The sequence below is a fragment of the Trachemys scripta genome, chromosome 1 (genome assembly GCF_013100865.1).
Source record: "Trachemys scripta elegans isolate TJP31775 chromosome 1, CAS_Tse_1.0, whole genome shotgun sequence".
Taxonomy (NCBI): Eukaryota; Metazoa; Chordata; order Testudines; family Emydidae; genus Trachemys; species Trachemys scripta.
Genome location: NC_048298.1, coordinates 199,203,589 through 199,218,398, shown reverse-complemented (window position 1 = coordinate 199,218,398; position 14,810 = coordinate 199,203,589). Strand labels below are relative to the sequence as shown.

The window sequence follows — 14,810 nt, the reverse complement described above, 5'->3', positions numbered from 1 at the left end:
TCTAAGAAAAACAAGTTATTTACATTTATGGTAGATAATGCTACCCACCTCTTAATTACAATGTCACCTGAAAAGAGAACAGGTGTTTGCGTGGCATTGTTATAGCCAGCTGTGACTTTGCACCCCATAATGCTTTATGGAAATATGCTTATGAATGTATATATGACATAACTGGAATATGTTTTGTGCTACATATGCCATGTAATATATCTCTGCAAAGTTTATGCTCTACTGAATATATTCATCCTATTTGTATGCATGTATCATTTTTGTATTTGAAATTATGAATATTGGCTGTGTACTTGTTTGATTTTAAGTAGCCTTAGTAAGGCATTTGGTCAGCTTCTTAAGAAAGGAATTTGCAAGTTAAGTGCCCAATCAAGAAATTGAATTCCCACAAGTGTATGGCTTCCTGACAGAGGAGGGACAACCACACTCTGCCTTACTTGTTGATGTAAAACATGGCCGTTGTGTTGTCTGTGAAGATTGTGACACAACGGCCCTGAAGGTGTTTGCAGAATACCTGACACGCCACGCGGTAGGCATGCCCTGATGAGATTCGAGTCTATTCTTTGGGTTGGCTGCAAAGTGGACTTTTCGGTGTTGAGCAGCAGGCCCAGTTGCCTGAACAAGCTCATGACGAACCGAACATGAGACCGCACCTATAGCTCAGAATGACTCCGAATGAGCCAGTCATCGAGGTACAGAAACACTTGGATCCGATGTCGGCAGAGCGAGGCCACTATGATGGTCATACACTTTGTGAAGATCCTTGGTGCTGTGGACAGGCTGAAGGGAAGGACGGTAAATTGGAAATGCTGTTGGTTGACCTCAAAGCGAAGGAATCACCTGTGCGGCGGGTAAATTGCTATGTGGAAGTACGCGTCCTTCATGTTGAGGGCGACGTACCAGGATCCAGGGAAGGTATAATGGTCCCCAGGGAAACCATGCGGAACTTCAACTTTACCATGAATTTGTTGAGTCCGTGCAGGTCCAGGATGGGTCAAAGTCCCCCTTTGCCTTGGGGATTAGGAAGTAACAGGAGTAAAAACCCCTGCCCCTCAAATCCTTTGGGACTTCTTCCACTGCTCCGATAGACAGGAGTGCCTGTACCTCCTGTAAGAGGAGTTGCTCGTGAGAGGGGTCCCTCAAGAGGGATGGGGAGGGAGGGTGGGGGGGGGTGAAACAAACTGAAGCTGGTATCCAGTTTCCACTGTGCGTAGGACCCAGTGATCTGACATTATGCGGGACCACGCAGGGAGGAAATAGAGAGGCGGTTGAAGAAAGGCAGAAAAGGATCCTTCAAGGAGACTGGTGCTCCGTCCTCGGGCGCACCTTCAAAAGTTTTGCTTGAGCCCCGCTGATGGTTTGGGGGGGGCCCTGATTCTGGCCTGATTGAGGATCAGATTGTCTCCTCCTACTACTGCGGCCACGCCTTCTAGTGAAGTCCTGCCGTGGTTGAGGGTTAGGGTAGGTGTGCTGCGGTTGGGGCCAAAAGGGCCTAAGTTGCGTCACCGGGGTATGCATGCCCAATGAGCACATGATGGCCCGGTTGTCCTTCAGACTCTGAAGTCTGGGGTCAGTTTTGTCTGAGACTAGCCCCTGTCCATCAAAGGGCAGGTCTTGAATAATCTGCTGCAGCTCCGGTGGAAGACCGGACACTTGCAGCCATGAAATGCGGCGCATAGCCACGCCCGAGGCTAGAGTCCTAGCCACCGAGTCCACCGCATCTAAAGACACCTGCAGGGATGTCCTCGCTAATTTCTTGCCCTCTTCTAGCAAGGCCCCAAACTCCACCCTGGACTCCAGATGAACCAACTGCTTGAACTTCTCCATCAAGTTCCAGATGTTATAATTATAACGGCTCAAGAGGGCCTGCTGGTTAGCTACCCTGGGCTGCAGGCCACCAGTTCAATATATCTTGCACCCAAACAAATCCAGGCATCTAGTGTCCTTGGACTTAGAGGCGGGTGCTTGCTGGCTGTGTCTCTCCCTCTCGTTCACAGACTGTACAATGAGGGAGCAAGGTTGGGGGTGAACATACAAATATTCATAGTCCTTAGAGGGCACCAAGTATTTCCTCTCCAACCTTCTGGCCGGGGGAGGAATAGACACTGGGGACTGCCAGATCATATTGGCATTAGCCTGGATGGTCAGAATAAACGGCAAGGCTACACGTGTGGGGGCAGTGACCAATAAAATGTCCACCACAGGATCCTCAGCTTCCACCACCTCCTCCACCTGGAGGTTCATGTTCTGTGCCACCCTACGTAGCAATTCCTAGTGTGCACGAAGATCAATAGGCGGTGGGCCAGAGGAGGATGTGCCTGCTACAGCCTCGTCAGGCGAGGATGAGGAGGACACCCCCGGGATTAGTGGATCTTGGGGAAGGTCTGTTTGTGGAGGGTCCAGTTGCCCTAGGTCCACCACGCTAGGGGCATGGGCCTGATGCGATGGCAGGGCAGTCGCCTCCGAGGCTGCCGGGGGAGGGCGGCTCACAGTGGCCTCCAGTACCCAGGGCTCCGAATGAGCAGAGTGAAAGCGCCCGAGGGGACACCTTGGGCTTGGTGGTATGCCCAAGGAGTCCAAAAGGACCATTGTGGGGGTCCTTGGTCAGGATCCTGTCCTTCGTCTTGCCCCTGGCTAGCACCATCTGCGTCTTGGCCCTGGACGTGGTAGCCACTCCCCGCTTGGAACGACGTCGAATTTGGTAGTGAAGGCCAAAGCGGGGCTGAACGCACATGCAGCGTTGCACCGTCCCACTCTGTCGCTCCGCGCCTGGGAGACGGGGACCGGTGCCAGGGTCTCGGGCGGTACTGGGATCGGGACCGACGGTCATAACGGTGCCAGGAGGCTAATCTAGATCTCAACGAAGACCTACGGCCCAGGCGGTGCCGGGATCGGCTGTGAGACGATCAGTGTCGGGACCGGTGCTGGGAGACCTTCGTGAGGTGGAGCGGCGCTATGAGTATGACCGGCGCCAAGATAGGGATCGGTGCCGGGACTGCGAGCGGTGCCGAAACCATCGGCGGGATCGGAACCGCGACCTGGAATGTGACCGAGATCGGTGCTGAGCTGTCTCGCTCTGCGATGGAGGTCGCATGAAGGCAGGCTTCCCTATGGATAAGACAGTCCACACCAGTGGTGCTGGAGGGTGAGACGGTCCAGGCTCAGTCAGCGTGATCACGTCGCAAGCGGTGGAGAAGGTCTCTGGAGTGGATGGCAGGCTGAACTCTACCACGGTGTGCACCGGGGAGCTTGTGTGCACCGGACTCAATGGCACTTGCGGCGCCGGAATAGACGGTGCCGGAGTTGGACCCTTCGCGGGGCGGTCCGGTACAGGCCATTGCTCCAATGGGGGCACAGGTGGTACCTGCAACTGTACAGGAGCAGCAGGTGGTTTGTGCTGCTTCTTGGACAGCGGAGACAGCGAGCGATGTCATGTCTGTACCAGTGCCGGAGACGTCCGGTGCCGAGAGTCTTTGCTGGTGCTGGGTTGTTCCGGTGCCAGAGGCGCGCTTCGGACCAATGGCGCCTGGTCTGCGCGTGATGCTGAGGGCACCGGGTTAAGTGGCGCTTCCATTAGGAGCTGTTTTAAATGAAAGTCCTGCTCCCTTTTTGTCCGAGGCTTGAAAGCCTTACAAATGCGGCACTTATCTGGTTGATGGGATTCCCCCAGGCACTTCAAGCAGGAGTCGTGGGGGTCTCCCGTAGGCATCGGCTTGAGACAGGCCAAGCAGGGCTTGAAACCCAGAGACCTAGGCATGGGCCCTGGTACCGGGAAGGAGGGAAGGGGATAAACCCCGTTTCCTCCAAGTACGATCTACACTATCAACAAAACTTACTATTAACTACACTATAACTGTTAAAACTATTAAAAACTACACTAAACAATTATCTACAGTACGAGTAAAGAGCTATGGAGGTGGAGACAGGGCTGGCTCCAGGCACCAGCCCACCAAGCTTGTGCTTGGGGCGGCACCTGGAGGGGGGCGGCGCGGTGCTCTGGCTCCGGCCGCCAGGGAGAGCGGGGCCACGGCCGGGACTCGCTGCCCTCCCCCCGGCGCTCTGGCCGCCGGGGACAGCGGAGCCGCGGCGGGCTCGCCGCCCTCCCCCCGGCGCTCTGGCTGCTGGGGAGAGCGGAGCCCCGGCCGGGGCTCGCCGCCCTCCCCCCGGGGCTCCGGCCGCCCTCCCCTGCCACGCTGGGTGTGGGGGGGGGGGCAGCCGGAGGCTTTTTTGCCTGGGGCGGCAAAAAAGCCAGAGCCGGCCCTGGGTGGAGATCAGCGATGCCGCGCTCCACAGTTCCAACGACCATCATGGGCAGTAAGAGGGAACTGAGGGGGCGCTGGGTCGGCAGGGGCATATATCCGGCACCGTACGGGCGCCACTCCAGGGGACGCCTCAGCCGACCCACCGAGTGTTGCTAGGGTAAAAATCTTCCGACGATCGTGCACGCAGTGTACGCACACCTATTGGAATCGATATGAGCAAGCATCAGAAGAAGAACTAAACTAATTCATCTGACCCCCCCCTTAGGTAGTTCAGGTCAAAGCACAATGGTGGGGCAGTGAAAGCAACTTCACAAGCTGCTACCATTCTGGATCTAGTTTTCAAGTATGTAAAATGCTGTTACAAGGAGGAGGAAGAAAAATTGTTCTTCTTAACCTCTGAGGATAGGACAAGAAGCAATGGGCTTAACTTGCAGAAAGGGAGGTTTAGGTTGGACATTAGGAAAAACTTCCTAACTGTCAGGGTGGTTAAGCACTGGAATAAATTGCCCAGGGAGGTTGTGGAATCTCCATCATTGGAGATTTTTAAGAGCAGGTTAGACAAATACCTGTCAGGAATGGTCTAGATAATACTTAGTCCTGTCATGAGTGCAGGGACTGGACTAGATGACCTCTCGAGGTCCCTTCAAGTCCTATGATTCTATTTTGTGGATAAACAGAGGACTTCCATCCTCAGGACTGTCAACCTAGCAAACATTAAACAAACATTAAATTCACTTAACCCCCCCCCCAAAAAAATAAAACAGCGATGAACTAACATGAATGAGTACCAGTCAGGTAACAAAAAAGCACACTGACAAATTTCCATCAATCTTTCATGTTTCACCAATGAGGGTACTTTGTAATTCCTGGGATTTTATGGCATATCTCATTTTAGCCTATCATATATGAAATTACAAGGAGGCAACGTGTGTATTAAACAGGCTATCATTAAGAGAAGCCAGAAATAATACTGAAAACTGTTTTATGTTCTGTGCTCTTAAATACAAATTAATTTTATGGTCCTGTATTTGGCTCTGCAGATTAAAGACAAAATCTGGAGCCAGATCGCACAGCACTGAGATATTAAAGCAGCATATTTACATTAATACTTATGGGGAAATTGGATTCGCTTAACATCATTTCTCATAAAGTCACATTTTTCAGGAATATAACTACAACATTAAGTGAGCAGTTACTGTAATTTAACTTCAAGTTTTCCTACCTTTTTAAACTGGAGAAAATTATGGAAAAGACTAGATATACATAATATTATAGTTATGATTTTGTCTTCACAACATTGCCTACCTGAATATTCCATCAGTTCTGAAGGGACTAGTAACATTCAGACTAACTTTCTTCCGTTCATAACATGGGGATTTGCATTTTATTACACCCTAAAAGAGAATAAAAAGTTATAGCAGTGTCAGAAAATTAAAAAAAAACAAAAAAACACTCCGTACTTAATGCATACAAAAAAGGCAGCAACATTAATTTTGACATTTCTTGGCCTTTGAGTAGCTACCTTAATATAGTCTATTGTCTGGAATTTGCTAATTTCCCCTCCCCCTCAAAAAAAATAAGTGATGCTTGAGTTCCTAAAAACAGACAATAGCACATCTATATTTTATAATCTGGATCTATTTGCAGGAGGAAGTCTCTTTCCTGTGATCCTGGAATCCCTTATTCTCAGCCAATGGGCACCTTCAGTACACTTTTGCCTACGCAACCAAGCCATGCATGGATGTGCAGTGCAGACATCTTTAAGCTCAACTATCTCCATACTAAGAGAAAAATAAAACGTAAAATGTATTGTGCATGAACAGCATGGAGTTTTCAGAGTTATACCCATAACTCAAAATCAAAACCAACTTTCATCAGAACATTTAAATAAACTTCTCCTCTGTAATAGCGATTTCAATGCCAAATTTCATCAGTCTCACCCTCCCTCCAGTCATTCTATCTAGAAAGCTGTTTATAAAAAGAAAAACTGCACAATTTTCTTCTTCTATATTGGGAAATTGGGTTTTTCCTCCACTTGTCTCAAAAAATTGCTTAACTGGTTGTGGAAAGTTTGAGCAAAACAAATAATCTTTTGGGAGAAACCAAATCTTAGTATTAGAGCCTAGATGATGAAAATTTCAGAAACTAGTCTGTGATTGAAAGCAGGGTGAGGGGAAAGCATTATGCAATCTGAGCTACAGCGATCACAGACTCTCCTGGTAAAAACATATTCCTCATCCTTACTTTTTTCTTAGAGACATAAAACAGGTCATAACATTTACAGCTGATCTAGTTAACCAAAAAAGTCTACTACACCCACTTGGCTAACAGTGGAGAAACACAGTTGCAAATGAGGCTCAACTGTCACCCACATAAGTTTCAGAAGAGTCCCATACACACTTTTCCCTAATATTAAACTAATAATGTGATCATGGTTTCAGCACATTCCAAGAATTACAGAATTATACATACATGCTAGATACTACAAATCTATGTTTTATTTAGGACTCTTACATAGAAATGGTCAAACAAGTAACTTGTCTCAGCAAGAAACAGGTCTATGTCACAAGTACTAGGTTTTTAATACTTAGGATATCTCTACACAGCAAAAAAAAGAAAAAGAAAAAAAAAAGGGGGGGGGGGGAAGGGCAGGAAAAACACCCTCTGCCAGCAAGTCTCAAGTCAGTTGACCTGCCACGGATGGTGGGGTGTTTTATTTTTTGCAGTGTAGACATATCCTTAATGTAAAAAATAAAGTCATTTCTCAATGGACGGAACACCAGGTGTAAAATGTTCAAAAGCATCTAAGTGATGTAGGCGTCCAAGTTCCATTTTCAAAAGTAACTAGGCACTAAGGGTCAGATTATTAAAGGTATTTAGGTGCCTAAAGATGCAGATGGCTGCTCTCCATGATTTTCAGAAGTGCCTACGTGCTTAACTCCCACTGAAAATTCCACTAGGTGTCCATCTCCATCTTTAGGCACTTAAATACCTAAGCAGGGCCGGCTCCAGCATTTCTGCTGCCCCAAGCAAAAAAAAAAGCCACGATTGCGATCGACGCAGCAATTGAAAAAAAATAAATAAATAAAAGCCGCGATCGGCGGCAGCAGTTCAACGGCAGGTCCTTCGCTCCCAGAGAGAGTGAGGGACCTGCCGCCCCCGAATTGCCGCAGGTGCCGCCCCTCTCCCTTGGCCGCCCCAAGCACCTGCTTGTTAAGCTGGTGCCTGGAGCCGGCCTTGTACCTAAGTCCCATTGACAGTTAATAGGACTTAAGCTTCTAAGTGCCTAGGTCACTTTTGAAAATGGAAGACCCTTAGATGCTTTTGAAATTTTTACCCCAAGCCTTATTTATATATGATATATCATTTGAGCTGGTTGGGAGTTTTTCAACAAACTGTTTTTTGTTTGAAAAATGTCAGCTTGTCAAAACTGAAATGTTTCAGGCCCAGAGTGGAAATGGTGCAGGGGAGAGAAAAAGGCAAATAGAAAGACACCCCAGAATAGCCGTTAGCCCAGCGGTTAAGTTACTCCCCTGAAATGTAGGCGACCTGGGTTCAAGTCCCCTATCAGCCTAATTTGGCACAGGAACTTCATTCTGAGTCTCCTACGTCCCAACTAAGTGCCCTAACCATTGGGGTTTTGGCTATTCTGCAGTAAGGATATGTTTGTCTCTCTAATTCTTATTTCAAAAGGTCTAGTTTTCATTTTGATAAGGAACTAAAACAAATGCTGAAACAATTAATTTTTTCACAAAATTAGATTTTTGTTTTACTGTCAATCCTACATATCATGTAAGTCCAAGAATTTTTGTGAGTGATTTACAGGAACATTCACATTTTTTCAAATGACATACACAGTACTTACAGCAGGGTCAATACGGCTGACTTTAGATTTCAGAGAGAAAGTCATTGTTGTACCTCCTACTCCACTTACAGTCTTCGAAACCAACAACAACATTGCTTCAGCAGGATGTAAAAAGTGACTAGTGAATTCCACATTTATATTTATTTGGCTCCTAGTTAAAAAAAAAAAAAATAAAGGAATCACTTTCTTTAGAATTAAATAAATTAACCTCACAAATTATTGCCAAAGAAACCTGGAGGGTCATTTCAGTACCAGAACATTTTTAAAAGATTTTTGAAGAGAGGATGGAGAAAAGGAGAATTACTTTTGAATTCGCCAATATGCAATGCTGTGTCCAAAAGCTGTTTTTGTTTGTTAATAAAAAGGAGGGGAAGAGGGAGAGAGAGTGAGAAATAATAATCTAGAAAAAATGTGTTTGTTTACTTGTACTATCAGTGTAAAGTTTAAATATTAAATGTTATTGTTTTTATACTCTTGTGCAGAAAGTGCCACCCTTTCCTTGTATGTTTATTCTAGGATAACAATTACCAGTAAGTTTATTGTGAGTTCCCTTTCATCCAAGAGAAGTTTAAAAGTTAAACAATTAGATACTTTACTACAAATATTGTGGGCCAAATCCAGAAGTCCTTAAGCAAACTCTCAGTCAAGTCCTATTGGGTGAGGGCTGAGTAAAAACAAATAAGGATTTCAGGATTTAGCATATAATTAGAGATGAAGGAAAAACTGCTTTCATGTAAATGAAGACTGTGTAGCTGATAAACCCACAAAACCCACATAGAATGAGATTCTAAAAGAGGTGAAAAAAGTATGATTTTCCCTAGCCCTGGGACAATGAAAGATTAATTATTATATTATTGAAGAATAAGCTTGGGTTCATAGGACTTTGTGCCTACAAACATCTTAGAATGGTACTGAGGTCAGAAAAACAACAGGGCATGGGTGAAAAACAGAAGGCTGTTTTAAAGCACGGGAATTACAGAAGCTAAAAATACATAGTATTTCAGGGGGAAAAAAAGATTCTCTATGAAATATGGTAATAATATAGCTACTCAGAAAGGAGAACGAGGAGCATTTGTGGCACCTTAGAGACTAACAAATTTATTTGAGCATAAGCTTTCGTGGGCTAAAACCCACTTCATTGGATGCATGCAGTGGAAAATACAGTAGGAAGATATATATACATACACAGAGGACATGAAAAAATGGGTGTTGCCATACTAACTATAATGAGAATAATCAGTTAAGGTGGGCTGTTATCAGCAGGAGAAAAAAAAAACTTTTGTAGTGATAATCAGATGGCCCATTTCCAACAGTTGACAAGAACGTGTGAGTAACATTAGGGGGAAAAATTAGCATGGGGAAATAGGTTTTATTTTGTGTAATGACGCATCCACTCCCAGTTTTTTTGCTGATACAGACTAACACGGCTACCACTCCGAAACCTGTCAGAAAGGAGAGGCACCCAGATTTTGTGGGATGCTTGAAATGGAATCACTTAAAACAAAGTAGAAGAAAGTGAAAACTTAAACTATGAGGTCATCTGGTTAATACTTTTGGTTAATCCTGTTAATACTAATGCCCTGCCGATTCATAGAAGCAGCCCTAAAAAAACAGCAGACTGAGGCCTGGTCTACACTACTGCAATGCTCCAGAAGTCGACGCGAGCCTCGGTACTGTGGACGCAGTCTGCTGACTTAATGCACTTAGAGCATTTTGTGGGGGGGGGGGGGAGAACACAATCGATCTTATAAAAATGATTTCTAAACAACCGATGCTTTTGGTACTTGAGAACTATATGTATTATAAACATCCACAAAGTCAAGAGCACAGTAAAGCTGATCAAAATAGAAGATATACATTTAGGTCATCTTGATGTAAGGTTGCCCTAAGCCACAGTAGTTTAAGAGGCAATATGCGTAATGCTGTGGTCAGTCCAAAATGTGGGGGAAGCTTGTATTGGTTGTGCTGAACCAGGGTGACATACATATAAAAATTTTAACGTATTAGGTGGGGGGGTTGGGGAATATATGAACACTGCAAATGAACTATTAATATTAGTTACTATTATCTGTAAAATCAATATTAATCATTCAATATTTGTATAGGATAATAACTTTGCATAGTGCTTTACAGAGATTGAAGGGATGCATGGCATTGTCCCAGACAGCCTACAAGCTAAATGTGACCCAGAGAGCAAACAAAACAGACAAAGGAAAGTGGTAGGCAAAGGAGAGTTAAAACAAAATGGAAACAATGTATCAGGAAGGTCAATAAAGGAAGAGTTAATAGTACAGGCATGTAAGTCAGTGGCAGCAAGGAAAGCAAAAATTGTGGGTTTTAAATGGGGAGAGAAAGGATGCATGGTGCAGGAAAAGAGATGTTGTGCCAGGCCTGGAGAGCAACACAAAAAAAGGACACAGAATTGAGAATAAGAGAAAACAAAACAAAGAAGAGTGGTCAGAACACAAGATGTGATGAAGGGAGTGATGGCAGATCTATATGGGGCAGAGCTGTGCAGAGCCATAAGAGAGAGTCTGAGAAATATGAAAGACAGAAAAGCAAATCTAGGGGTTACTAGAAATTCTCTAGCCTTAACCAATTGAGAACGCCACTCCAGTAGTGCTCAGAAAAGTTGGGTTTGTATGAAACTTGCTTAATTGCTTTCAGATAAAGCGGTCAGGTTTTTAGCTGGTATAAACCAGTGTAGCTTGACTTCAGTGGAGCTATGCGCCAATTTATGCTGTGATGTGTTACATCACCAGACCAACACAGGACCAAAGGGGCACAAAGGAGGTTTAAAGTCACATCTTCTCCCATGCTCAGTGTCAAATGTAAGCTTCGACAAAACTACCCTTTGGTCTCCTTGTGGAACAACTTCAGATAACCCTATTTATTCTCTCACTACTATAGTAGTGAACTCCACTCCAAGCTCACTGCTGTGGGCATGTTTGTTATAAAGTGTTCAGAGCGGTCTGAAAATCATTATTAGCTTAATCTTGTACAGTCCATCATCATAAAACAAACAACCCAGCCAAACTTAAACCTCTGTATTTTTAATTTAATTAAGCAGATTTAGTTTTCTGCATAGGAAGAGTCAGAAAAAAGTTGTTTTTTCTTACTGTGAGTTACATAGGTTCATAGAATTTCAAATCTGAAAGGACCCTTAAATAATCTAGTCTGACTTCCTGGATATCACGTCATTAAATTTAACTCAGTATCCCTGTACTGAGCCCAGTAACTTGGTTTAGCTAAAGCATATCTTCCAGAAAGACATCTAATCTTGATTTGAAGACACTTGTTCCAGTGGTTAATCACCCTCACTGTTAAAAATTTGTGCCTAATTTCTAATTTGAATTAATCTAGCTTCAGCTTCTAGCCACGGGTTCTAGTCAGGCCTTTTTCTGTTAGATTAAAGACCCCTTTAATACTTGCCTGCATATTTGTACATCATAAACAAGCCACCTCTTCTTTTTGATAAACTAAACAGATTGAGCTTTAAGTCTCTCAGTAAAAGACATTTTCTTCAGCCTTTGAATCATTTTTGTTCGTCTTTTCTTCATTCTCCCCACTTATTAAACATTCCTTTTTAGAACATGGACACCAAAACTGTATGCAGTATTCCAGCATTGGTCTTATCAATGCTTTACACAGAAGAAAAAAATCTCCCTATTCCTACTCACTCCATCATTTATAACTTTTAGAAACTCTAATGATTTTTTACTATTGGCTGCATGTCTCTCCCAAATTGAAGTCCCCCATAACAACACAATTCTTCTTTCCACACCTTACATACAGGTAATTAAGGAGTAACAGATTCTGAGCTCTGTAACAGAGTCCTGCTAGTACCCTTTCCTGGGCTTTAATAGTTAGCACGCTGATTCATATATAGTCAAGATCCCGTGGTTTTGAGTTATCAATAATCCTGAAGTGGGTAATCGTGTCTTTAATATAGAGTGCCATTCCCCACCTCTTTTATGCCCTCTATCATTCCTGAATAGGTTATTACCACTGATTTTAACATTCCAGTCATGGAAATAATCCCACCAGGTTTCAGTAATGCCAATTATATCCAATTTTTTCTCATCAGAGGCATTGGAAATTCTCATTTGCTTCTAATCCAGACTCCTTGCATTGGTCTTCCTATGTAGAACTCAGTTAGAAGCCACTCTTTCTCCTTCACTTCCTTACAGACTCTAAGTCTTTCTACAGCAGACATCAGAAAGTTCTGAGTAACTCCCCTGCAGTGATACCTTGAAGAAAAGCAGGGAGCCCAGACATAACCAATTAAATAGAGACTGTAGCTTATTCATCACTTTACTAATATTTCCCTAGAAATTAAAAACCAAGTAAGAGATTGTATTCTAATATAAAGAATCTACCTCATCTGTTTTTCCCTGCTTTAGGTTATTACATTTTGTATTTCTCCCCATATTAACAAAGCTATTAATTACATCTTACAAAATGTTTAACTTGGTGGCCCATGAGTATAAACAAGCTAATGTTATCATAAACTATATTCAGGGCTGTATGCAGAAGTCACCAATAGATGATTAACTTTTGAGTCAGCTTTCATTTCCATGCATTTATCCAAGATGTCTGCTACAGTATTTAATGCCAGTCTTAAAGAAAAACTTGTATATATTTGCGTGCATCTTTTTATGTACTTGAAAAGGTTAAGTGAAAAACAACCACGGTATTGAATTTTAATAAAAAATACATTCTATTTTCAAAGATTACCTTTTTAATTTTTATCTGAAGCAAATGTAAGGAAAACAATCAAATTAGCTGCAAAGATCAATAACATAGCATTTCCCATTTATGCTTTCTATATATATTTATAATAGGGGTGTTATTTAATATAAAATTTTTGATCATCTTAACAGAGCACTGTATTTATGCTGACCCTTCTTTGAACTTTTTAAAGGAAACAGTCTTCATTAGCAATACTTTTTATATTTACTCCTTCTACCAGCTTGAATAGTTTTCCTACAAACTGTGACCTTTGCTTTCCATACATGGATTCATTGCATCTGCACTTCAATTGTCCAGAGGATCTGGTATTTTGTAGTTAAACTACATACACTGAAAGACCTGTACCCAGACATACGACGAATCACATACATAAAGTGCAGAAAATTCAACAATCAAACACAGAGGAAGCAGGACACATGCTAGCCCAGGGGTTCTCAAACTAGGGGTCGGGACCCTTCAGGGGGTTGCGAGGTTATTACATGAGGGGTCACGAGCTGTCAGCCTCCACCCCAAACCCCGCTTTGCATCTATCATTTATAATGGTGTTAAATATATTTAGAAGTGTTTTTAATTTATAAGGGGGTTGCACTCAAGAGGATTGCTATGTTAAAGGGGTCACCAGTACAAAAGTTTGAGAACTACTATGCTAGACATAGAAGTTGGGTTTTCAGCTAGTAAATATCCATTGCAACAACAGTTTCTAAACATTTTACATCCCTTTGTGACCCTTATGTCAGTTAAGTTTCAGAAAGTTAGGGTATAGAAAGAACATGTTGTACCTTTACAATTCTCATCTGGTGGAACTGCGAAGAGGTTAGTTAACAACACTATTAAAGCCTTGACATGCCCTCTTAACCATTCAATCCTGCTAGAGTATAACAATGAGAAATCAAAACAAAACAGCCTATTAGAAATTATTCTTAGCTGCACAATCTAAGCTAATGTGTTAACGTCAAAAAGTTGGATGGACTTGCTAAGGGGCATGGTTAGCTCTAGTTGGGGGGGGGGGGGGGGGGGGGGGGGGGAAAAAGGTTGGGGGGGGGGGGGAGCGGGAGGAGGGGAAAAAGCTTTAGAACAGTAGATCCAGCTCAAACTTAAAGCTTTCATCATTTACCAGAAGAGAGGAGCTCCCTGCAATAACTGAAGATATGTACTCTGAGTTCTGTTGAGGTAATCTGTAAATTAATTGGGGGAGGGATAGCTTAGCGGTTTGAGCATTGGCCTGCTAAACCCAGGGTTGTGAGTTCAATCCTTGAGAGGGCCACTTAAGGATCTGGGGCAAAATCAGTACTTGGTCCTGCTAGTGAAAGCAGGGGGCTGGACTTGATGACCTTTCAGGGTCCCTTCCAGTTCTATGAGATAGGTATATCTCCATATATTATTATTATTTATGTTAAATATGCCATTGATGAGTTACTCTGGATTCACACCAATTTCACAAGGAACAGAATTTGATCCTTATACTGTTTATTCTGTGAATGCATTCTATTGTTCCTCTACAAACTTTTATACTTATGCATTGCTAAATCTATCAGGACATCACATTCAATAAAACTAAACAGATGGTTACTTACTTTGGGGCAATGACGACAGTGTTTCCTTTAGGTAATAAGAAATCAGCAGACTCTCTTCCTACAATTGTAGCATTGTACACCAAAGGTTTAAAGCTTGGGTTTTTCAGACGCACCTATCACAACAATCAATAGAAGTTATTCTACTTTTACTTATTTACTTTTAGAATTGAAACATGCATCCATCGCTCAGTCTTTGGGGGCACACATACTAAGTATAATATAGAATATACCCTTTAGCAACAAATAAAGTAATCAGACTCTCACCCTGGAATACAGCCTTCAAACATATATCAATATAGTCTAGTGTTTTGTGCCATTCTTGTAGATCTGCTAGGAAATCCATATAGA

At 43.2% G+C, this 14,810-nt stretch overlaps 1 protein-coding gene across 1 annotated transcript in view; it reads right to left on the bottom strand.

Moving 5' to 3' along the window:
* Positions 1-14,810, bottom strand: part of CFAP47 (cilia and flagella associated protein 47) — a 660,392-nt gene that overhangs the window by 413,402 nt on the left and 232,180 nt on the right. The window contains exons 37-39 of the mRNA XM_034754614.1: positions 14,463-14,575; positions 8,137-8,287; positions 5,577-5,665 (exon numbers count right to left, since the gene is read on the bottom strand). Coding sequence (XP_034610505.1) covers positions 5,577-5,665; positions 8,137-8,287; positions 14,463-14,575 — 353 coding nt within the window. The remainder of the gene's footprint in view (positions 1-5,576; positions 5,666-8,136; positions 8,288-14,462; positions 14,576-14,810) is intronic.